Here is a 23,193-nt window from a genome sequence, read left to right as displayed (position 1 = left end):
ACTAATGTTCATAAAGTGAAAGTACCACATTAAAATTCGCACAGCCTCAGTTTCCAATAAACCATATGATCAGCGGGCTATTACACGCGGATTAAGGGCCTGGACAGCGATCGATGCCTGCGTCGTGTGCGATTGCGACGAGACCATCGATCCTCTCACATGTCACTGCCCTCACTCTATACTGCAGCTACACGATCTACCTCCACAGCAAGGAGAGCGCTCTGAAGGTGACCTTGTGTTTCGTGAGATCAAGTGGCTTGTGTCAGCGCCTGAGACTGTTTGACATATTTTATTCCTGTGCGACCATGTTTCTACGAAACCTTCCCTTTATCTGTCTCTCGGATCTGTGTCTACTCTCCCGTTGTGTAGCGTAGTCAACCGGTTAACCTCTCCGGCTAACCTCTCCACCTCTTCATCATTACATCCTCTCACTTAATGAGGTGCGCACGACGTTAATGAAATAAAAAATAATCTGCCAGATATATAAGCGAAATAGAGTGTATGTGGCGGTCTTTCTCTTCTAAGCCACTTGAAGTATATACATATACGTATATAGTTCTCGCAAGACCGGTCCGTAATTTATCCGACACTTCTTTCGGACGTCCAACAACCTACAGATAACTTGCACGCGAGTGTGCATGCATTGAGTCGCTACAAGCGTATTCAGACTCCCTGCATATTGCGGACAACTCTCTCCGAATAAGTGCCTCTCTCTTGAAAATGCATTGCCTTCCTGCATTACGGTATAATATACACCAACGTCTTCCCAGGTTCCTCCGACTCGTATAGGAGACAGAGGTGCGAGGCACATCATGTAGCCCACTACAGAAATACGCAAGGTCCCGGTGGGCGCCCATATAAAGCGCGCGTCAGCGCGTCCATCGCGTTATCCATCAAACCCAGTTATAGCAGCAGCCCCTTCAAAAACAAGTGCCACGTCACCATCCGCATTAGAACTACCATACGCAGCAATATCGCGGCGCGCATCACAAAGACGGAGGAAGATGTGCCAGCGCCGACTGAAGGTCACGTGGGGCTTGTAGACCGAAGGCGTCCGCGATGCGGACGTACTGGCAGACAGACGAGGGGCAGCCACGATAAAATGTCCCTTCAACGCGAAGCGGAACGCGTCACGTGACCACGCGTCGCGAGGGTGTGTGTGCGTATATATATATATATATATATATATATATATATATATATATATATACCTCTTACGTGTCGCATCCAAGCACGCGGCCGAGCAAAGGAGCGCTGGCGCGTGTCATTGACGCTGCGATCTTCGCTGGCGCCGCCTACTTTGCATAACGGCAGCCGTCGAAGCGTGTAAAAAGCAAGCGGCAGGCGGCAGGGAGAAAAAGAGTCAGCGTGCAGCAGCTCGGGGTGACAGTTGTTTACGGAGTGCCAAGACTCCTCTCTCGGCCGTACGCCCTGTGTCTGCCAAGGTCTCCCTGTCCCCGCACCTATAGCTCTGTCGCGTACAGCCTCGCGCGGACGCATAGAGCGAACCGGCTTCCGAGCAGACCCAGCCATGCAGACAAGCAGTGTGTGCACCGCGTTGCTGCTGCTACTGCTGCTGCTGCTGCTGCTGACATTGAGTGGTTTCTCCAGTTCACAGGCCGTTGAGTGCCCGAGTGAAATCACTGTAAAATATTCGTGGAATAAACGTTAAGAGAACCTGTTATTTTGATACACGAGGAATTGCGTTAGCGTCGACGATTACCGGAAAAAAAAAGAAGAAAAAGAAATAAACAAGCGTTAAGCAAGGCAGTTCACACAGGGTGTAAAGTGGTCGAAGGTAAAACTGAAATCCTTCGTGGCCCGAGTTCGCGTTATGAGACTCGACGAACGTGACAATCCATAAATTAAACTCCGAAAGATCGAGGCGCGCGCGCCCTCGTTAAGTATGTATACATATATTACACCAAGTACCGACTGCCCGCATTATAAGGCAAGTGCTATAGGGAAGCTATGCGAAACGACGTTTGACAGCGACCGCCCGATAATATATACACATCCTCGTGATACGCTTTTGATTTGTGCGCTCCGTTACGTAACCCTCATTACGGGTTACTTAACGGAAGTTCTTTGAGTCATCAGTTCTTACGGACCGCTCCTCCGCACTGCATATACAGTTAATGCATGTGCTCTGCCCTATATAGCAGATAGCTACGGATATATCTCATGCTTTCGGTAAGCGCCTATGTCACATTCAGGTATAAGCGAGGACGCACGCCCCAGACGACGCCACTCCGCATTCCACCAAACCACTTTGCCTTAAGTGCAAGTGCCCGCACAAGACAACAACGTAATTAAGGGAACAAGAGCACCGCACAAGAACTCTATATACAGTCGTTTTCCTAAAAGCGTACTGCGGCCTTTTCCCCCGCCGTTATGGGACGAGCTCAGACGACCGTCCTCCTCCTCAATAACAGCGCCATGTATGTATATACGGTTGAGTGCGTACACGTGCGGCTGCAGGGTGAGCCATAAGCGAAAGTGTACATGCAATAATAACGGCCTCGTCACTCTTTGTGTGCAGAGCTGTACCACCCGAAGGACGTGCAGCGGATCCGCGAGAACGACGACCTGTGCCGGCGCTACGTGCGCCACAAGGAGCTCGACATCCCGGCAGCGCTCACCTGGGCAAAGCACTCGCTCCGCTGGAGGAAGCAGTCCGGCCTCAACGGTATATATATACTTCTGTGTATATACGAGTTACGAGCCTCTCACGACACGCAGAGATACACGGAAGCGCCGCAGATGTCATACGTGGGGATTTCAGGAGGTCGATATGTAAAGTATCTATGGGGTGTTGCCTAAATTATCTAGTGCTGACCTAAACATTTCCTGCGTCATTTTGTTTTTGCTTTGTTTACTCACGAGTAGCTTGATTGCCGAAGAAAAAAGAAAATTGTTGCATTTAGAGCGTTTTTAAGATGGGAATGTGTTTCTATCCAACTCATTCCAACTTTATTTTTGTGGTATATACAATTGAAACGTAATTCTGCACGCTAGAAGCTGCCGTACGCGGCTTGTAATGGCCCCTGGAGACATTGTACACGGACAGCGCGAGAACAGTTAACAAACAACAATAACAACAACAACAACAACAACAACAACAACAAATAAATAAATAAATAAATAAATAAATAAATAAATAAATAAATAAATAAATAAATAAATAAATAAATAAATAAATAAATAAATAAGGATTCGGGCACAACTCATTTACGATGACTATCCAAGTATGCAATTGACACTCTTTTGAGACAAAAATAAATGCGCATAACTTTTATTTTTTATTTTATTTTTTCATCGAAGAGCACCGTAAACGAGGTTGGCGCACATTTCTAGACTGTACTATCTGCGGGATCGGTTCACGGAAACAGTTAGATAGATAGTCGGAAAGAAAACTGGTCTGACAATGCCAAGAACGTTATTCACACGTACTATATATATATATATATATATATATATATATATATATATATATATATATATAAAGTAGCAAGGAAACGTTTGAAACACTTTCACAGTTCATGTCAGTGACAGGATAGCTACCGTACATTATTCATGGTGCCATAATAATGCAACACTTGCTTAGTAACAACAGGATAAAGATATGAGGACTGTTGAACACGGGACATTTCTGCAGCAAGGTTAATATTTATTTATTTTTAACAGCGAAGATGTTTAAGCCGAAGGTTAGTCCCTAGATCGTACGCCGAAAAACCTCGCCGAGTGATTACGTCACACGCGTCGCCTAGCAACGCCTCGCACCAGCTGCGCCGAGCCTTGCGATAGCTGCGGTGCCGAGTCATGACGTCACCACGCCGTGGGTGCGCGCCGCGTCGCTTCGTCTGCCTAGCCATGACGACACCACGCCTTGCGGATTGGTCGCCACAGTTGTGCAGTGGCGGAGCTAAGCCGTGACGTCAGTGACCGCGGGGGTATATATACATACATGGCTCCCGCGTCGCCGCCGCGTGAGCATTGCTGTGGAGAGGATGGGGAGACCGAAGAAGATCGTCCCTCCGGAGGAAGAGGAAGCGCGGCGCGAAAGACCACGCGCCGCTACTCGAGAGCGAGTGAGACGACTTCAGGCTGATCCAGAGTGTCGCGCCGCCGAAGCGGCAACTAAGCGACAGCGAATATAGCAGAAGATTCCGAGTTTCGAGCCCGCGATAGGGAGCAAACCCGTTTAAGCAACCAGAAGCGTCGCCAAAACGATCCGGGCCTGCGAGTCCTGGATAATTTCCAGCGGCAAGCGCACATGATCTGCCGTAACCACGCATGACTTGACCGAGTGTCGAAGCATGACCTCGCAAAAAACTTGGCCGAGTCTCGAAGCCTAACGACGCATAAACTTAGCCGAACCAAGAATAAGCTAGGTGGGGCCGCCAGCTTCGTTGTTTGCCCAGTCTTCGCGCCACTAGTGCGAAACGGCCTCAATTTTTTTATTTATTTATTTATTTATTTATTTATTTATTTATTTATTTATTTATTTATTTATTTATTTATTTATTTATATAGTATATAAATAATAAGACAAAGTCACGCAGTAAGCGTCACTTATACATAAATATACGCATGTTTACAGGCTAATAAAATACGTGTTTAGCTTTTGCGAGACACTTTAGTGGCATGAATTTATTTATTCGGGATTGTTCGCCAATTTAGTTTATTGTATATACTCCAAATTGTGTTTAATGTTTTGTAACGTTTAACACAATGCTACTGAGTTAATGTGCACCCAAAACACGGTACACGAGCGTTTTCGCCTTCCGCCCCCATCAAAATGCGCCCTACAAAACCGGGAATCGCGCCCTCGACCTCGTACTAAGCAGTAAGTATCAACGATCATGCAATGCATTTCATTACATTGAGAGTATGCGATGGCGGTAAGGGTCTGAAGGCTATTTGAATTTCGCGCCGACCACGATAGTGCTGCGCCATGGAATTCCATCGCGCTTTCTCGCATTTTGCTCGTATTCGTGCAGGAAAGGTTCCCCAATGTTGCCACGTTAAGTCTGTTTTTGCGTACGTTCGAGTGCCAACGTGATATGCAATCCTTATTTACTGGGTGACGCCTAACTGTAGCTTCTAATAGACGGTATATGCATGTGTTAAAAATACATAACGTCACAGAAACCTATAGTCCGAGATTATCAACGCCGCGCATACATACTATATGGCTATATACTTACCGTATTTCCGTGGCAGCCACTTTACCATCTGAGCTAAACCCCAGGTGGTCCAAATTTCCGGAGTCCCCCACTACGGCGTGCCTCATAATCAGATCGTGGTTTTGGCACGTAAAACCCCATAATTTAATGTTTTTACCATCTGAGCTAACCAGGCGGCTAGCATATGGCAGGGCGAAGTCGAATTTATCAGCAACTCGAAGCAAAGGCAAGTGTTTGAGGAAATAGTTCAGCGGAATGTTTCCGCCGAACTAATTACGTCATGACTATACGCGTACACTATAGCGCTTCATTACTTGCGTCGTTTCTCCGGCTTTCAAAATGTTAAGAACTCCTGGCGCCGTCTTGGTGGTAAGGCTGACCTATTTGGTTACGCAGAAGGTTAATCTATACCCTATTTGGCTTAACCCAACATTTCTTCTCAGTTTCCTTCCAAGTAGAGGACGTCACGTCCTGCTCCGCAAATGTAGAGGCTGCTGCCAGGCGGCTGCATGGATACGCAGCACACGGTGCCAACGGTCACAGGGCATTCTCGTTGCGTTCTTTCACGTTGTATTTATTCGTTTATTTTCCGTGTGTCGATCGTTTCGCACGATAGCTGGTTAGTCTGAACCGGTTCGTGAGAAACTGAACTACGCATGCACATCAGAGTTCGTGGCATTTCGGATCAGCCTCTGTGTATTTGTGAAATCGCAGACGACAAAATTACAGAAATCTAAATACACGCGTATTAAAATACACAAAAAACCCGCGAATACACGCAAGGTGCCTCGATCGGACAGTCGCGCGGCAATTTTGGCGTGTATTCGCGGGCATCTTTCACGCTCGGAAAAACACTTTTATGTAGCAAGCTGTATTGGTAGTTTTTCATGTTGCTCTACCATTTTCTCATTGACACTTTTCATCTAATCATAATATTTGAGAGGTTGATTAATTAATTAAGGACTAATTATGTAATTAAGCGGGATGCGAAATGTAATCCGAGTATCTCCAAGCGACGGCAAACAACATTACCTTGGTTCTGTCCAGCTACGTGGCATTTGCATGTTTTTAGATCTTGGTGCATGATATAGCTGGGACAGCCTGTATATGTGAAGCGAAACTTTCGTGAAGCAGGTAATGAAATGCTATAGAAATTTGCCCATTTCACCCTTGCATCTTTGGCGTAAAGGAAAGTGGCACGCGCATGTGCATGCTCTCGCGCACTCGTGCTATATGTGACAAATATTATATTGGCCTTGTATTTCTTTGGTTCTTTTTCTTATTTATTTCTAATGTGCCGGATACTTGATGGCAGATTCCCCCGTTTTGAGTATGCGCCGTTTAGTATTGAAATTTTAATCATCGTGAACACGCAGTGATCCTCTCAAAGAGATAGTTGGCGTTGGGGCGATTTGTGCCGCCCGCTTCTTGGCCAACCCTCGTAGTGGGTATGCGCCATTGTATCGATATCATGATAATTATGATCAACCAGCGGACACGCTTCTTGACCGATCCCTCGTTGTGGGTATGTGCCACAGGTATGAAAAATATCATCATAATCAACATGTTGCGACCATCTGAAATAACCAATTGATGTTGGTACGCGAGAAGCGTACGTTTATAGTGTCGAGAAAACAAATGCGTAAACATTTAATATCAATGATTTTCCCACCTCCCCTTTACCGTTTTTACATTTCTAGTCTGTCAGGGCATGACGTACTTCAGTGGGTCCGCGAGATGCCTTTATCCCTATGTACAAAAACATTTTTCAAATTGCACAGTGAAGCGCTATATATACCTGCGAAAACTTGTCTGCATAAGTATATTTGTATCTACTCTGAATTGTCACCTTTGTGACGTACCTGAAACTATAGAGCATTGCTTCATAAGTTGTACAGATAAGACATTGTTCTGGGATGTGCAGCACTCTTAAGAAAGACTTCATTTTGAATCAGCATACCATCCGGTATTTATTAGCGCATAATTACGCTGTTCGTACTCCAATATCTTCCACGCAGAAGAATATGAAAGGAAGGTAACGCATTTTCTCCCTTGTTCGATTTCAGATGCGACGGAGGAGGGTTTCCCAATCGAATTCTTCAACCAGGGGACGCTCGTTCCATACAACACGGACAAGTTCGGAAGCCACGTCTGTAAGTTCTGACCTCACTATTCGTGCATGTGCAAGCAGCTATGACCTATAGTGCTCAGTTATCAGAGGTACTGGAAGTGCGCTCGTTTCCGTTGTCATTGTTGGTCTTAATACTGCCTTAGAGTAAGAGCTATGTGACTGGAAGTAGTATAAGAAGTCGAGCAGGCTCGTTCGAAAACCGCGAGCTTCTCGAAGACTGCGTGCCCTATTGATACCCCGTCCATGCAGCATGTTGGGTTGTGCACTTGTACCGCATGCCTGTTATACACTTGGTTCACGTTGTTTAGAAGAAGGCGTCAAACTTCTGTTAAGCACCCAAGACAGTCTACCCATTTAACTGCTGATTGATACAATGCACCCAACCAAGAAACGCGTGGTCACGATGGACATAACTTTCTCGACCCTGACTCGACACATGTTCCGCCGCACGGATCTCCCATTACGCTAAAATGGCTCGCCTAATTGACTGTACTGAACATCTTTATGGGCCAGAAACCTATAGTGCGTAGAAAAAAAATGATTTGAACACTAGATTGATTTCATCACTAGTTCTAAGATGGAACAGGCGCTGAAAACGCGCAAAGCATCCTGCAAACATCGTGTTCCTTCAGTAAGCAAGATCTGCTAGAGACTACAGAGCTCGGCGAATATCCTTGACACATATAACTTTCCAAATAAAGATCCAAATAAAGATCTTTCCAAATATGGTATATCGTGCAACCTTCCATATATCTATTTTTGTTTGCGCCTGCTGTTTTCTTAGCTTTTCTCAATGAAGTCAAATTTTCTTAACGTTAACTCTTCTTTGAAAAAGCAATTCAACCTAGCCCAACGTGATGCTATCATATATCTCCAACGCGCACTCTATGCGAGAGACTATGAATTATCGCAGATCATTATCGGTATGCCTAACAAGGACTAAGTACTCTCCGGCAACAAATGCTGCCACGGTAGTGTGTGCCAGTTCTAAGTCTCTATTGTTTTAGTATAGTGTACATAGGTGTACCATATATACATGTATAACGTAAACGTATATAACGAAATATCGGAGGCGCAGACGTTAACAACGGTAATGGCGACCTCTTGTGATGATGTGTTCAGCTAAAGCTCGCGTTATAAAGACAGTCTGTGTTTTTCATTTTACGCGTTGGTGCATTATGTCGACAGCGACAATATATATTATCACGCACACCGGTGTCCTTGTATGTTTTCTTCACTTTCTTGCTTCACTTTCCTTTGTACTTGGAAAGAAAGAATAAACTTCTTCAAACTTCTTCAAACTTCTCTTTTGAAGATCGGCCTTGCACGACACGTTTCCAACGCATTACGGTCGTTCATATATACCGTCGCATGATGCCATTACCTGCACTCCTGTTTCGGAATACGTCTATACGTGCGGTCTATGCGTTATGATAAAAGATTCAAACTTTCGCATCGCGTTCACACTTCCTCCGTATAATAGCAATACTAGTTTGACTTCTTGGCCGCATACGATTCCTCTGGTGCAGTGACCCTGCGCGTGAAACTGCACCGCAAGGATTCCTCGATGGTGGACGAGATGCGCAAGTACTTGGCCTTCTTCATGGACAAGCTGATGTTCGAGAAGGACGCGCTCAGAGTGACCGTCGTGTTCGACTGCACCGACGCCGGCGTCAGCAACGTGGTACGTCCGAGGCACATTTGGCGAGCCCTTTTAGCACACTATATATACACTATATCACTTTCGTATTTCCGATCTGCTATATATGATCCGCTGTGTCAGAAGTTGAGAGATCATATCAGATAGGTTATAGTAGTTTGTCTGCCTATATTGTTGTCAAGAAATAAAGAAATGGTCCACTACACACAACGCCGCAATGAATACCGAAGTAACCGGCCAGCTGTGTATAACGGCACGTGCTATATAGACACGCTGCGTACTGTCTTTAAGCTCTGGTGTAGACGTTCACTTTGAAGCTCCACGATTGCCCAGGGCAATATTCAGTACTCTCCAACAAAACAGTATAGAGGCCGAAACGCCGTCTGAAGCCGGAGCACTGAACTAAAGTGAACATTCTGTCGCAGGACATGGAACTCGTCAAGTTCGTCGTCACGATCTTCAGGGATCTGTACCCGTGGGCACTAGGTAAGTCCTCCAGTGAAGCCTTCCAACTAAGCCTCCCCTCACCCAACCCCCCTTTCGTATCTGAGTACATCCTCGTATCTGAGTACAGGATCCTAGATGAGAGAAGACGACCTCGCCCTGGCGCGCACGGTTCTGTATACACTTCCTCGGCCCTGACTCCACGTCACTGCCTCCTGCGGCGGGCGCGGGCGATCGAGCAGGAAAGGCGATAGATTGCAGATAAAGTACGGCGTCGAAGGGCGCCATGTGACTATACAGTATATGCCGGGCCGCGCCGCGCGGCTATCGAGAATCTTGATGAAAAACAATGGCATATGTATGTATACTGCAGGCCACAACGTATGTAGCCAGTGGTTTCCGGTATACCAAAGCGTCGGAACGACCCAGTCGCGTGCGATATACGAGAAATGTTAATGTGAAGGAACCGAAATAATGAGACAGATAACGTGTGATATAACCGGTCCTTCGGAGATCGAACGCGCGATAGTACATTCGTGCAGTTAACGGAAAATAAAAGAGAAAAGAGGAAACCAAGAAACGAAACGATAGAAAAAAAAAAAAAAGGTTCAAGGCAGGCAGGACGCAAGTTGATTACGGTGGTGACGCAATTTCGTTGCCTTGGTGCGCTTGTAGCTATACGCGTAGTTGCGCTTTGCTAAGAAAATGGTCACGCTGTCTCGCTTGCCGTGTAGGTCGGACGACGAGGATATTAATTTAAAATGCTCACGAAACTTTGAAGATACGCTGGTTTGTCGCTTTACTAAAGATAATAATGTGAAAGGAAAGCCTGGCGGTTTAAAACGGCATTCGCGCCCAGATCGCATCTGCGACAAGTACGCGGATAAAATGTCCAACTGCAGCATTATATAGGACGACGTTGCAAGCGTCAGCATATGATGTATAGTCATTGAGTGTTTAAATTTTCACGCATTTACTGATTCAGCTTTTTATTGTCCTGTAACGTTACGCAAGAGACATTTTAAGGAAAAGTGGTTTATAAAAGTTTACAACAGCGGAGATTGTATCTGCCACAGTACGCGGAAATAATGTCTGTAGCAAGACTACTGAGAGTGCGCGCGGAAGTCCGCGCACATTTTCCTGACCCCTTCTTTTCTTTTTCTTATTGTTTTCTCGTCTCTTTCAGGATACATCATTGTCCACAATATGCCATGGATTCTCAACGGTAAGTGTGCTCCTGACTAGACTTTGTCCGTATCAGTGCGCCCCATTGTCACATTTAAGCGTGTGGGAAAAAGAATACAACTGTTTAGGCGGCTCTTACGTTTCATTAATTACAGTTCCCGAGTGCGCTTATTCTTCTCGGTACTCTGGGTAGGACATTTTTTTCGTTTTCATAAAGAGGGTTTTAAGGGGGGAAAAAAAAAGGGGGGGGGGGGGGCCAAACCTTCTGGGTAACCTCAAGGACGCCCGTTCCTTTTCCGGACAAGCTTTCTGAATTTCTTTATACCCCAGCTCTGGCGACGTGAAACAGACACGTTCGTCCTGTTCTTACAAAGCCCGCTATCAAGTCGAGCGCATGGATAACGACCTTGGCGAAACCACGGTCGCATTCGAACTGAAAAGGACAAAGGCAGCTGCGGAGGAGCAATTGGTATTATTAGTGCACGGTCTGGAGTGGGGACGGCGGCACGAATGCCACAGTTCTTTCTCTCTCTATCTCTCTCTCTCCTTCACGGCCCCGTCCGTCACTGGTGCTACGTGGCTTTACTGTCCCGGTCTTCTGGTCCTTCTTCTTTCTTTATTATTCGCTCTTTTTTCTTTGTTTTCTCGTAACCTGCCCTGGTAGGTCAGTGGATATACGGCGTTGTGCTGCTGCGCTCAAGGTCGTGGGTTTGATTGCCGGCAGCGGCGGCTACATCCCGGCGGGGGCAAAATACAAAAACGCTCGTTTACTTAGATTTAAGCGCACGTACGTTAAAGAACACCGGGTGGTCGAAAGAAAGCCGGGGCCACCCCCACCTTATGCGGCGTCTGTCGTATCATTACGTTGTTTGACGACGCTAAACTCCACAACCTAATTTAGTTTACCATCCGCCTTTTCTTCGACGTTAGGTCGGTAACGGGTTCTGGTATACTGCGCGAATGCAATGAACCGCCAGGCCAGGCGCCGGCGCGCAGTTAAAATACTTTGGACAACTTCGATACTTTATCGTTATGGGTATCTGTAGTATAGTGTGCTTTAATTTATTGTGCGCTTCGTGCAAGGTCGTTTTCATGAAAGGAAATTGTCATCCACACGAATACAGCTTTGTGCTATGCATTCAAATGGGTGACAATTTTTCCTTTCATGAGCCTTGCTCCACCATGCGGACTTCCGCAGAACTGATTTGCCATATTTAAAGTTCTTTTCAGTTTTGGTTATTTCGGCGTACTGACATTGCTTTAAACGTACTGACCATACAGATGGCGCCGGTAATTTGCGATGGGATCGGATGTTAATCTGTTTGAGATGTACAGGGTCGTCCACTTTTAGTGGAAACGCCTCATTAATATTCAAGCCGGTACCATTTCAGCATTTATTCTACTTCACGGGGGATTGTGTGCCTTATACGACGCCTAATGACGATGTCGATAAATGAAGGAATAGTTTTCTGGATTTTATGCTGCACATCAGCTGATATGAGCTCTTGAATACTAATGAGGTGTTTCCCCTTAATGTGGCCGACCCAGTACATGTCGTGCTCGGATTCCACATAGGGCAACATAGGTACGTACGACAGGCTGTGCTTGACTTAATGTGATTCTTTATTCCTTCGCTCATTTTATTGCGATGGCAAGTATATGGACACTCCAGACGAATTTCCGCCGTCGTCGGCGTCGCCGCCGTCGCCGTAATGTTCCGCATAAAGTCCAAGTGCGATATAACACTGCGGCCGCACGCCGTTGCTGTATAGGTAAGCTAAGTAGGTAAGCTTTAGTAAGTATAGTGGCTGGATGCGGTTGCGGCTGTGTCTTCTCGCGCTCGCAAGAGAGGAAGGCGGGGAGGGTGCGCGTGCTAGGAAGGAGAGGGGGAGGGGCAGGTTAGTGCGCATCTCCTCTTCTGTCCAGCTGCGGCGGCTGAGCGCGGCCGCGCCCCTCCTATCATGCAGGCAAGCTGCGCTTGGTTCTCACGCTCCTAGTTCGCGTTAAGAGAGAGGCAGCACGATGGATAATTCACTCGCCGTTGCTGCCGCTCCTTATCACGCCAGCGTTCTGACAGCTAGTGTCCGGGGTGATCGAGTGAGCCGGGTTCGTGCTTGCCTGTGCGCGCGCGACAACGTACTTGTTAATTTATTTAATAAGTGACTGTTTACGGCAGTTTATTCAGCTGATGAAACGACTAACCTTACTTCGAATATATGTCTAATAAATTGCTATCGCAATCAATGCTTCGCCTGTCGGGAGAAACTGTGACTTTCTTTTCCCCCTTTATGCGCGACATATGGGGTGCGTGAGACTAAAGCATCCTTTTTTTTCCGTGGTTGCAGCTGTGTGGAAGATCGTGAAGACCATGCTCCCGTCTGACGGTGTGCAGCGCGTGATATTCACCAGCAAGGAAAGCCTCCTGCAGTACATCGACAGGAGGAACCTGCCCAAGTACATGGGAGGAGAGGTACGGCATCGACGATACGGCTAAGTTGCCTGTTTGCTTAGCAGAGGGGGCGCTGCGACGCGAGGCGTATTAGCACATCCACGTGGAATGCAAGGGTATTCACTCAGCGAGACCAGTAGGTAACGTCCACCTTCCGGAAGCGATGGGATTCAAAGCGGATGGAATCATTAACCGGTCAGCGGTCGAGATAAGGGAGATGTTGAGAATATATGCTTGCGGAAAAGAAAGCAGGGAAGAGATTGATAGGGCCGGATGCGTTGCAAGCATTTGTATAACGTAGATGCTTAAAGTAATAGATAAACGATTAAAGAGAGATAGGCAGAATGCTATAGACTGATAAGCATCTATGGATTACCTGATTAGCTCAAGCAGGCAAGGTGGCTATTTGTTACCGCCCCGTTTCGAAGATGATCAGTAGATCAGTAGGTCAATAGATCATCATCTTCACCATCATTAGCATGCGTACAACTCGGGGTGTATTCAAAAACAGCTAGCAGACGAAGATTTGGGAAAACTTGTCCAAAAGTATTTGTCCTGCCCTTCGACAAAAATCGTGCCGGTGGGAACATAATTCATCAAAACCGTCCTCTTTTCAGTACAAACAAAACGATGGAAGCGCCACCACCATGTTAAACACACACACACACACACACACACACACACACACACACACACACACACACACACACACACACACACACACACACACACACACACACACACACACACACACACACACACACACACACACACACACACACACACACACACACACACACACACACACACACACACACACACACACACACACACACACACACACATGCATTGTCTATCTCGCCTAAGTGTAACCATCCTTACGATTTCAGGTATTTATTCTACGATTACGCTTAGTACACCTTATGCTGTCATTATGTGTAATACTTCAAGTTAAATTTCCAAAGACGCTACAGGGTTTTCCCCTCCCATATGTTTCACACATTTTCCCAGCCACCTACGTCAACAATCGGGACGCCACCGTACCTCTACAATAGCCAACACCTTACTCCTCTACAAAATGCACCAGCGCACTAATCGCATTCCTGCAGATACTGCCTCTTAAGTATTCAAGCGTTTATGGAAGCCGAAATTTGAAACGAATGAGCTGTAGTTTACCATTTTAAGAAGATATAGCTCTGTGTTCTGCTTCTAGTATCTATATAGGTCACCACGGCGTACCCCGTAAAGAATATTAGGAATCTTGAAATCATGTCCGATTGGTTATGCTAATGAACTGAAAATGTTTCCCTGTTTCCCTAATGAAACGTTTTTCCCTGTTGTAATGGACGGTCATGTACCCTCATACATCCTCTCTCTTTGCCCCGCGCAGGACACCTACGTGTACCAGTACCAGAAGGGAAACCCCCTCGGCGACCGGTGCCCGCGATGCACGCATCCCAAGGTGGCCATACCGTGAACATTTTAAAGAGTTCATCGAGTGTCACGTTGACCGTCCGGGGAGAGACTGTGATATGTGCGCATCAAAGTTCGAGGGAGCGGCCCCTTCTCGGCAGGCCTCTGCGACGACGATGCCAGGCGTGCTATTCTGGATATTGTCGAATTCCGCCATATGTTGTCCACCTTCTGCAATGACGGCATTTTGAGCCAACGAGAGGGGTTGTACCCGCCGCGGTGGCTCAGTCAGCTAAGGCGTTGCGCTGCTGAGCAGGAGATCGCGGGATCGAATCCTGCCGTGGCGGCCGCATTTCGATGGAGGCGAAATGCAAAAACGCCCGTGTGCTTGCGTTGTAGTGCACGATAAACAACCCCAGGTGGTCAAAATTAATCCGGAGCCCTCCACTTATGAGGCGTGCCTCATAATCAGAACTGGTTTTGGCACGTAAAACCCCAGAAAGAAGAAGAAGAAGAGAGGGGCTGTAGTAGCCCTGTGAGTGTGCCAATCAGAACTGACAAGATGGCGAACTCGACAATATGGCGGAATTTCGCAATGCCCAGAATGGCAACCCAGGTCACGACTATAAGTGCACCGTACCGACCGAACAGGAAGACCAAGCCATTTCCGTGGTCTGGAACAACGCCGACAATCGCTGCACCTGTTTTGTATTTGTACTTTCATACATCACCATCCATCCACCTTGAATCTGTCGAAAGCTAGGAAGGCATTTTTTTTATATATATACGTTTGAGCTAGTCGATAACTCTGAATGCACGATGGTGTGGTTTCCGTGTGCGATACTTTTTGGATGTATGGCGCTTGGGGATAAAGACAACAGTGACCAGAGATGAGACTGCAAATAAAATGTGGTCCCTTGACCATAAAACTGAAACCATGTCATAATTTAATAGCCGCTTGTACAGTTTCCGTATTAGACAACATACAAATGACTATCAAACATAATATAAACGACTTTGTGGTTCAGTATATAAATACGTACGTACAAGACTGTACATACGTGTACAGTCTTGGGCGCTAAGGACTCTTTCTTGAAGTTTTAGAAGGAAATCTACTTCTTGGTCGCTTGGGCGACACTCTAATAATACGCATTTCCTACATTTTTTTTTCTCCGTGTGCCATTCCAATCTTAATTTATAGCCGTCACCAGTGACCGCACTTAGTTCTCCTGCAGGGTTCGACTAATGTAACTGAGTCGCACCCTGCGTTGAAATAAACTTGCTAATTAAAGCTGCACGCCTTCGTGTACGCTTAAACGTAACAAGGAAAATGTGTCTTACACCACAGTCATACGCTCACTTTCAATTATCATTGAAACCAAAGGTCATTGAAATGCACGCCTCACTGGCTCCTTTGTGCGAGCTCACGGAAGGGAGGTTCGCGGATTCCAATGACCTTTGTTTTCAGAGGTCATACGAAAGCGAGCGTATATGACTGCGGTATTATGCATATGGCGCACTGCATGCTCACGACCAGCACAATCACGTGCATCTAAAGCTCAGTCTGGTATTGCGGCAATAAATGAACCGGGGCCGCATTTTGTAACGATGCTTATCATTTTCTGTTCGTTCCACCCTCTCTCATTGATCGGACATTGCCGAGCCGCCATTATCATAATGATGGGCCATTCGACATCACGGATGATACGATAATGAACAAGTGTATCGCTACAAACTACGGCCCGATTGGCCAACGCCGTGGAGATCATCTCGTTATCACGCCAATCGCTATCGTGACTGACGTTAGCCCGAACACCGGCCGTAGTTTCCAAACACTCCAAAAGAAGCAGCGTTGCGATAAGGATGACATAGGCGTTAATCAACACAGGGCAAGTCGCTTGTATAGTTCACGACAACGTTGAACCGTTCTTTACTTGCAGAGGTAAAACTCTCATTCAGAAAATTGACCATGAGGGACGCTGCATGTTGGAGGGGTCCGGGTCCTTTGGTACTTTTTTAAAGGACTGCAGTATAAGGTAAGCACCTCCAGGGAAAAACGCACTGCACACGTTGTTACACAGGAGCCATGTGCACACGGACAACTACCGTATTCGTGTTTCTGGCGCAATACTGTATGTCTTTATGTGTGCTTCAGTGCTAAGGCGATCAACCGTGCGTGCAGTTGGGACCGTTCCTTCTGAAACGATCAACTTCTCGCGACATTTTCAGCAAGCGCCACTTGCCAAAGGGAACCATGACTTCCACATTGTCCGAAAAGGAACACCGGCACGAGGAACAAAATAAATAAATAAAGGACGCCAAAGCCTAGAAAAAAGGCATTTCAATTTCTCATACATGTTTGGCTTGCTTTTAGCCCCGGAACCGTGTACCGACCAGCTTGATCAGTCTATACATTAAAGGTCACCCTTTCAATTCTCTCTCCACGTTTCCTTTGGCGGAAAATGACAGTTTATTAGCGGAGAAAATTAAAGCCAGACCTCTTGGATGGGGACTCACAGGTGTTTCCGAATTAAATAAACTATGGGTATAAACCACAGTACACGAGCGTGTTTGCGTTCTGCGCGCTTCGGAATGAGTCCGCCGCGTATACGGTAATCGAACCCGCGACCTCCTGCTCATGCACGCAGCAGTATATATAGAACGCCATAGCCACTGAACCACCACGGCGGGTGGAGTTTTCGAGTTTTCATTTGTTTTCTAACGTAATACAGTGAACAGTTCTTCAATAGACGAACCCAGAGTGTCGACCAGACGTTTCCTAAATTTGTGACGTCACGCAGAGCTTGGTGCGGGAATGTGCAGGTGGAGTCGCCGCCATTGATTCTTTCGTCGTTACGTGCTTTCTGGCACACCAACCCTCCGCTTCGCAATTCCGGAAGAATGCTGTGCGAACTTAACTTTACATAGTAGCACTTCTCTTTGGTCAAGTTGATGCGACATTACACAGCGCAAACTTACGAAGACAGAGAAGTCATGTGTGTACGTGTCTCTCCGTCTCGGTCTTTCCGTGCTGTGTAATGTTGCTTTAATTTACTTCATCTGTTTGAGGAAATATCTGCCAGGCGCTCAAGGTTCTTTTGCAACGTTATCTTCGCGTCGCATCGTTGTCGAATGCTCTGTTGACAAGCGTGAACAGCAATAACGTGGCGACGCCAAGCAACAAAACAGTTCTGTGTAGCGCGGCGAACCATCCTGCTGGATGTGGTGTCATGCGCAAGTGAAATTGTCACCGAAAGCGATCGTTACAGAGTGCGTGGTTCAGCGCTGTAAATAGGCAAATGTTCGTATATATGCATACGTGACGCTTCATTTCTGTTTACTTGCTCCTCTCAATACAGTTGTACAAACTATGCCAATAAAAACTATTTTGTGGAAACTGTTGCTTCGGCTTCGAACCTTTTATCATATACGGTAACTACCGAAGGTTATTTGTGTGCGACACAAGATTCGAGAAGGAAGTCGCCTTCACTGAGCAAGGAAGCGTTGTAGCAAATCGTGCTTCTGGGGTTCTGTAAGTGTACACTTCGACATCGTCACCAACTGAATATCGAGCTTCCCTTTACCCTTCGATGCGCATGCCTGTGACCTGAATGTTTCGTATTCACAGAGATCATACGTATAAACTGTGAGAAAGAGCATCTTGTGAAATGAGTGCTTTTCATTGCTTTTTTCTATATCGTTCTTGCATTCCGTGCGCTTCGGAACGTGTCTGCCGCGTACGGTAATCAAACCCGCGACCTCCTGCTCACGCAGCAGTATATAGAACGCCACAACCACTGAGCCACCACGGCGGGTACGTGACTGCAGTCCAATGACACCGTGATGCCACTGGGCGACCTTTTTGTTTCGTAAAGTAAAACAAGCGACTAGTGCTACAAACGAAAACGCGATTGATAAGGAACAGCGTATAGTGACTGTGTTATGGGCTTTCTAATAAATTCTCATATAGCATCAGAACAGTAACAAGAACATTCGAGAGAGGAACGAAAGTCGCAGTGTCGCCCAAAGGCGTTAGCAGTTGCAAAGCGATAGCAAAGCATGAGATAACTACACGAGGTAAGGTAGTAGTTTTATCGGGCGCATAAGTTGCAATAAACATTAAATTAATTGAATTGACAAGCACAGTCGCCCCACACAAACACACATACAAACAAACATGAACCGATCTCGCTCGATCGGTGCGCACGAAAACTCGCCGCTGACGTGATGAACAGCACTGGCAACGGGAAATGAACGATTTGTGCTGCCTCGCCCTTAGCCACGTCTTAGGACCACTGCGATTAGGCGACCGCCAAAATTGGGTGCGCGGGAAGACGGCACGCACCAAGCCATGTACCATCCTTCTCGGCTCATCAGCCTCGCACGCTTTCCCTCACACCCGCAACATAAGGCCCGTGGGGCGTGATCTCATCGCACTCAGACTTCTTAGGGAGTATCACGGCGATGACGACGGGGAAAATTCGCCTGGAGTGTCCAAATATAGTTGCTATCGCAGTAAAACTGTTGGGTGATGTGTGCACTTGATTTGTGACTCGGCGTCGGTACGCAACACACCCCTCCTCTGTTTGTTGTGAGCAATCATGATGTGTAAGCATCACGCACTAAGGACAAATGGAGTGCTGGCCACTGCTTTTGCAGCAGTATAGCTTGTTGTCCTATACGTGTTTAACTTTGTTTCCGAGAATATCGTGCTCCCCATCGGAGTACGATCAGACCTCTCGGCGAGTACATCACCTCTGCTTGCACCCAATCAAGAGTTAAGGTACCCCAACGAGTGCTCTGGAAGATGAAATATCTATCACGGCGCTCGAGTGTTTTTTGCTTTTCGTGTATATAATCGCAACGTGATCCTTATTTTCAAATAGTATAGCTACAACATTTAGACCTTTTTATTTGTACTTTTTTGTTATTTGCCCCTCCCGTCTGTAATGTCTAAACCCTGAGGGCATATAAATAAATAGATAAAAAAATAAAGAGAGAGAGAGAGAGAAACAACTTTATTTATCCCATCTTAAAGGGAAAGGGGCTGCGAGAAGAAGGCGAGAGAGGTTGTCCTACTCGCGGTAGGCCGCCTCTACCACCTCAGCCCACCTCAGGATAGCTTCCTGAAGTTCGGTGTTGTAGCTGCGCATGACAGCCTCCCACAGCTCCCGGCTACTTAAAACTCTACAAAGGTGAGGGGGTGGGGAGTGGTTCTTGCATTGCCACATAATGTGGTTTAGGTCCGCTCTGCTGAGTGAGAACAACTTATAAAAAAGTTGTCGCAGTTTCACCTGAAAGGCGAAGCATCAATTGCGATAGCAAATTTGAAGAGAGCTATACGGAGTAATGATAGCAGCTTTATCAGCTGTATAAACTTGGACATGCAGCAGCACCGGCAACACGCAGAACTGTTGTCGACGCCGTCGGCGTTTTGCCCGCGTTCGCTCAAAATGCGTGCGGCGTTGGTGACTGTTGCCGGAGCCTCTGATATACATAGGCACTTGGTGCCGCAGCTAAACGTCGCCTCCCTTCCCTCCCCCTCCCCCCTCCCCCACGGCCTTTCGCGCGTCGGAAGAAGTTACGTTTACTCTACATATATGGTCATTGTAGAGGAGGAAAGAGACGCCTACTTCTGCAGCCCTTAAGGGAGCACAGCGCAGAACGCGCGTTTGTTCTCCGCCGTGCGTTCACTCCCCGTGAAAGCGCGCGTCCCTCGCGCCCTTTCACTCGCACATACATCGTTCGGCGCGCGGCGACGATTTCATCTCCATTGACGTCATACGGAACCTCACGGCGACGGCGACGCCGACGGCAGAAATCTGCTTTTGAGTGTCCATATAATTGCTATCGCAATAATACGATGCATGCGCTTAAAGGGACAGAGAAACACTAAATCAGTTTAGGCAGATAAAGTATTCTGTAAAAACACTGCATGTTCTCACTAGTTTTGCAGTAAGAGGTTGATTTCATGAAGAGCAAATAAAGTTTAGTTTCATTTCTTGTATTTCATGCCGAAAGCATGCAAAATCTGCTAGCTTCAGCCTTTGTCTCCGTTCGAATACAATATAGCCCATTCTTACCGACAAAATATTTACTACAAGACGCTATTTAAATCAATGACTTCCACGAATTTCATGACCGAGGAGACTCCGTCAATACCGATGACGTCACGGTGGGCTGGTGCGGGTACTTCGCCATTCGTCTTTCGTTTTTGCATTTTTTGTGGATTATTAAACCTCCTATCACGTTAAGGGTGACCTTTTTGGGATTGTAGAATTGGATAACTTACTAACTCGGCTCCCTATTTTTCTCTTGTTGCGTCTTTTCAATACGGGCGAAAAAAAGTCGCTGCAGCCCTCACCTAACGTGTGCCCAATCTATTCCGCTATTGCAAAGTGTCCCCTGCAAAAGTCAACACGTACGCCTCTAGGTGTTCGCAAGTAAATCTGCAGATTAACGCAAGAACCGACGATGATGGTGATGTTAAGGTGTCGTGGCGCAAGAGCCAGTAATGGCCATAGAGCGCCAAGAAATGGTATTACGTAGTCGATGGCAGGGTCAATGACAAAGGGTATATGCGACATGGCTGTAGTGGCCTAAAACATTCGCAGAAAAGGGTGTAAAATATACATGCAATAATAAACGACTATGATACGTAGGGTGTAAAATGATACATAGGTTGAACATAGAAGCTATGCTACAAAGTGGTGACAGGCTAGAATGTGTCACTGGTAGTAACGCCACACTGCCTCACCAGAGCCCTCGGAAGTGAAGGGCCTGTAGGCATGCGCTATACAAAATGCTACCGTAGCATCCGCGGCCTCTTAAGAGTGACCGTGCTACCAATTTCTTGGGCTGATAATAGTTAATGTGAAGACTTCATTTAAAAACTTGCGTGTACTGCACGTGTGAGCTATTCTAAGACGACAGAAGAGGACATCACGTCATTGAGATTTTGTTACTGATGCCCACTGTCCCAAATGTGGCTTAATTAAATGTAGCTAATTATAGGTTTGGTTTTCCCAGAAGCGCTGCCAATAGATCCTTAGTTTTTATTACAATAGCAATTATATGGACACTCCAGGCGCATTTCTGCCGTCGCCGTGATGTTCCGTATAAAGTTCAAAGGCGACAACATCGTCGCCGCGCACCGTATACTGTGTGTGAGTGAAAGCGTGCGACGGTGAGCCGACGATGGCGGCTCAACCTCGCGCGCGCAAGGACGGAAATTGGGAAGGTAGTGTGCCGTCTTTCGTCGCGCGCAAGTAAGGCACCAGGGGGAGGGTAGGGAGGGGGCGTTCCGGCGGCTGCTGCGTGTGACGCTGCCGCGCGCGGCCGCCCGGGTCCTACCTTGAAAGCGATCTGCAACGGGGACAGAGCGCTGTTTTTTCGCCGTAAAGTCTGCGTTGAAGCGAGAAGTAGCCCGAAGGTCAATTCGCTCGCTGCTGCGGCCGCGCTTCCTCACTCCAGCCTTTTCACAGCGAGATTCCGCGGTCATCGAGTGAGATGCGTTCGTGGTTGCTTTTGCGCGCGTGACGCAAGCTTGTTAATTTAATCAGTAAGCGAATGTTTATAAGCTTATACGGCCGATAAAACTGCTATTCTTACTTGGTATATCTGTCATATAATTTGCTATCGCAATCATTGCTTCGCCTTTCGGGCGAAACTGCGACTTCACGCAGGAAAGGCTTAAAATATGTAGGCATTAAGCACTGGTATGAGCCAATTATGGGCCCCCGAGCCCCCTCCAAAGTTTTCCGGGGGGGGGGGGGTAGGCTAAGGAACGCCCTCCCCCCGCCAGCGGTGCCATAGCCTATCCCCCAAAGTGTCATTACCAGAGTTCTGCTACCCACATCTTTTGATGTTTCTTTTGAATTGCCTCTACCTTTTCCTTATAATGTTATTGTGGCTAAAAGTTTCCTCCATCATTCTTGGTGTGGACGGGCACGGCTTTTAATTCATACTTTCGCTTTATTTCTGCAAATCCTGACACTAGGAGGAAAAATGCATTAGAAGCACTAGCGGCGGCTGCCTCATCCATATATCTTCACTTCAGCATTTCTTTTTAATTTCCACTGTGAGCACTATGCACAGACACAATATATTTAAATATATACGCAGGTCAGAGTTTATTATATTTATCAAAGGGAAGGAGGTAGCCAACTAACAATTATTTCTAATGGTATGGAAAGCCTATGCCGAGAGAATGAATATGTTTCTGTATGTTCACCTTGCTTTAAATTGCTTTGCGTGCTTTTTTTGACGCTGAAGAAAAAAAAAAAACGAACAGTAGACTCCAGACTTCGGCAGAGTCTTTTATCAACGGCGTGTGAAATGCATGCGAATGATATATGTGTCTCAATATTGCTTCTCTTTCCAGTAGGCAATGCTAACGACTCACGAAAAAAGAAGAAAAAGAGAACTCGTCTAATAATTTACAACATTTATTAGGGATGGAAACATCGCCACCTGCATGCAGAAGTCATAAATATATATATAATTCACTCAGTAACCAATATGAGTCGAAGCCGGATTCACTCCAAGTCAGAATCAATAGCAGTCATGCGCAGCAGCGCCTATGCTCGAACTCAAATTTAAAAAATATATAATGATAGCGAAGTATAAGACAATTAGGCGAAGGAGTATTTTTATCCTATAAATCCGTGTAAGGGCCACACCCCCAACTTGACAGGCAATATTATTAAGGCGAAAAATGGAA

General features: G+C 46.6%; 1 protein-coding gene across 2 annotated transcripts in view; it reads left to right on the top strand.

Moving 5' to 3' along the window:
* Positions 1 to 15,406, top strand: part of LOC119442088 (motile sperm domain-containing protein 2) — a 40,768-nt gene extending 25,362 nt beyond the window's left edge. Inside the window, exons 2-9 of one of the 2 annotated variants that reach the window (XR_007465651.1) lie at positions 2,543 to 2,689; positions 7,256 to 7,342; positions 8,850 to 9,004; positions 9,406 to 9,466; positions 10,611 to 10,649; positions 12,955 to 13,079; positions 14,449 to 14,735; positions 14,991 to 15,406. Coding sequence is in view for 1 of the 2 variants with exons in the window: in XM_037706816.2 (XP_037562744.1) it covers positions 2,543 to 2,689; positions 7,256 to 7,342; positions 8,850 to 9,004; positions 9,406 to 9,466; positions 10,611 to 10,649; positions 12,955 to 13,079; positions 14,449 to 14,535 (701 nt within the window). In the remaining variant the exon portion in view is untranslated. Of the gene's footprint in view, positions 1 to 2,542; positions 2,690 to 7,255; positions 7,343 to 8,849; positions 9,005 to 9,405; positions 9,467 to 10,610; positions 10,650 to 12,954; positions 13,080 to 14,448 lie in introns of both variants that reach the window. The other variant, XM_037706816.2, reaches the window with a different exon arrangement.
* Positions 15,407 to 23,193: the final 7,787 nt, after the last annotated feature.

The sequence above is a fragment of the Dermacentor silvarum genome, chromosome 2 (genome assembly GCF_013339745.2).
Source record: "Dermacentor silvarum isolate Dsil-2018 chromosome 2, BIME_Dsil_1.4, whole genome shotgun sequence".
Lineage (NCBI taxonomy): Eukaryota > Metazoa > Arthropoda > Arachnida > Ixodida > Ixodidae > Dermacentor > Dermacentor silvarum.
The sequence above is the reverse complement of the archived record's forward strand: the minus strand, read 5'-3'. Positions and strand labels throughout refer to the sequence as shown.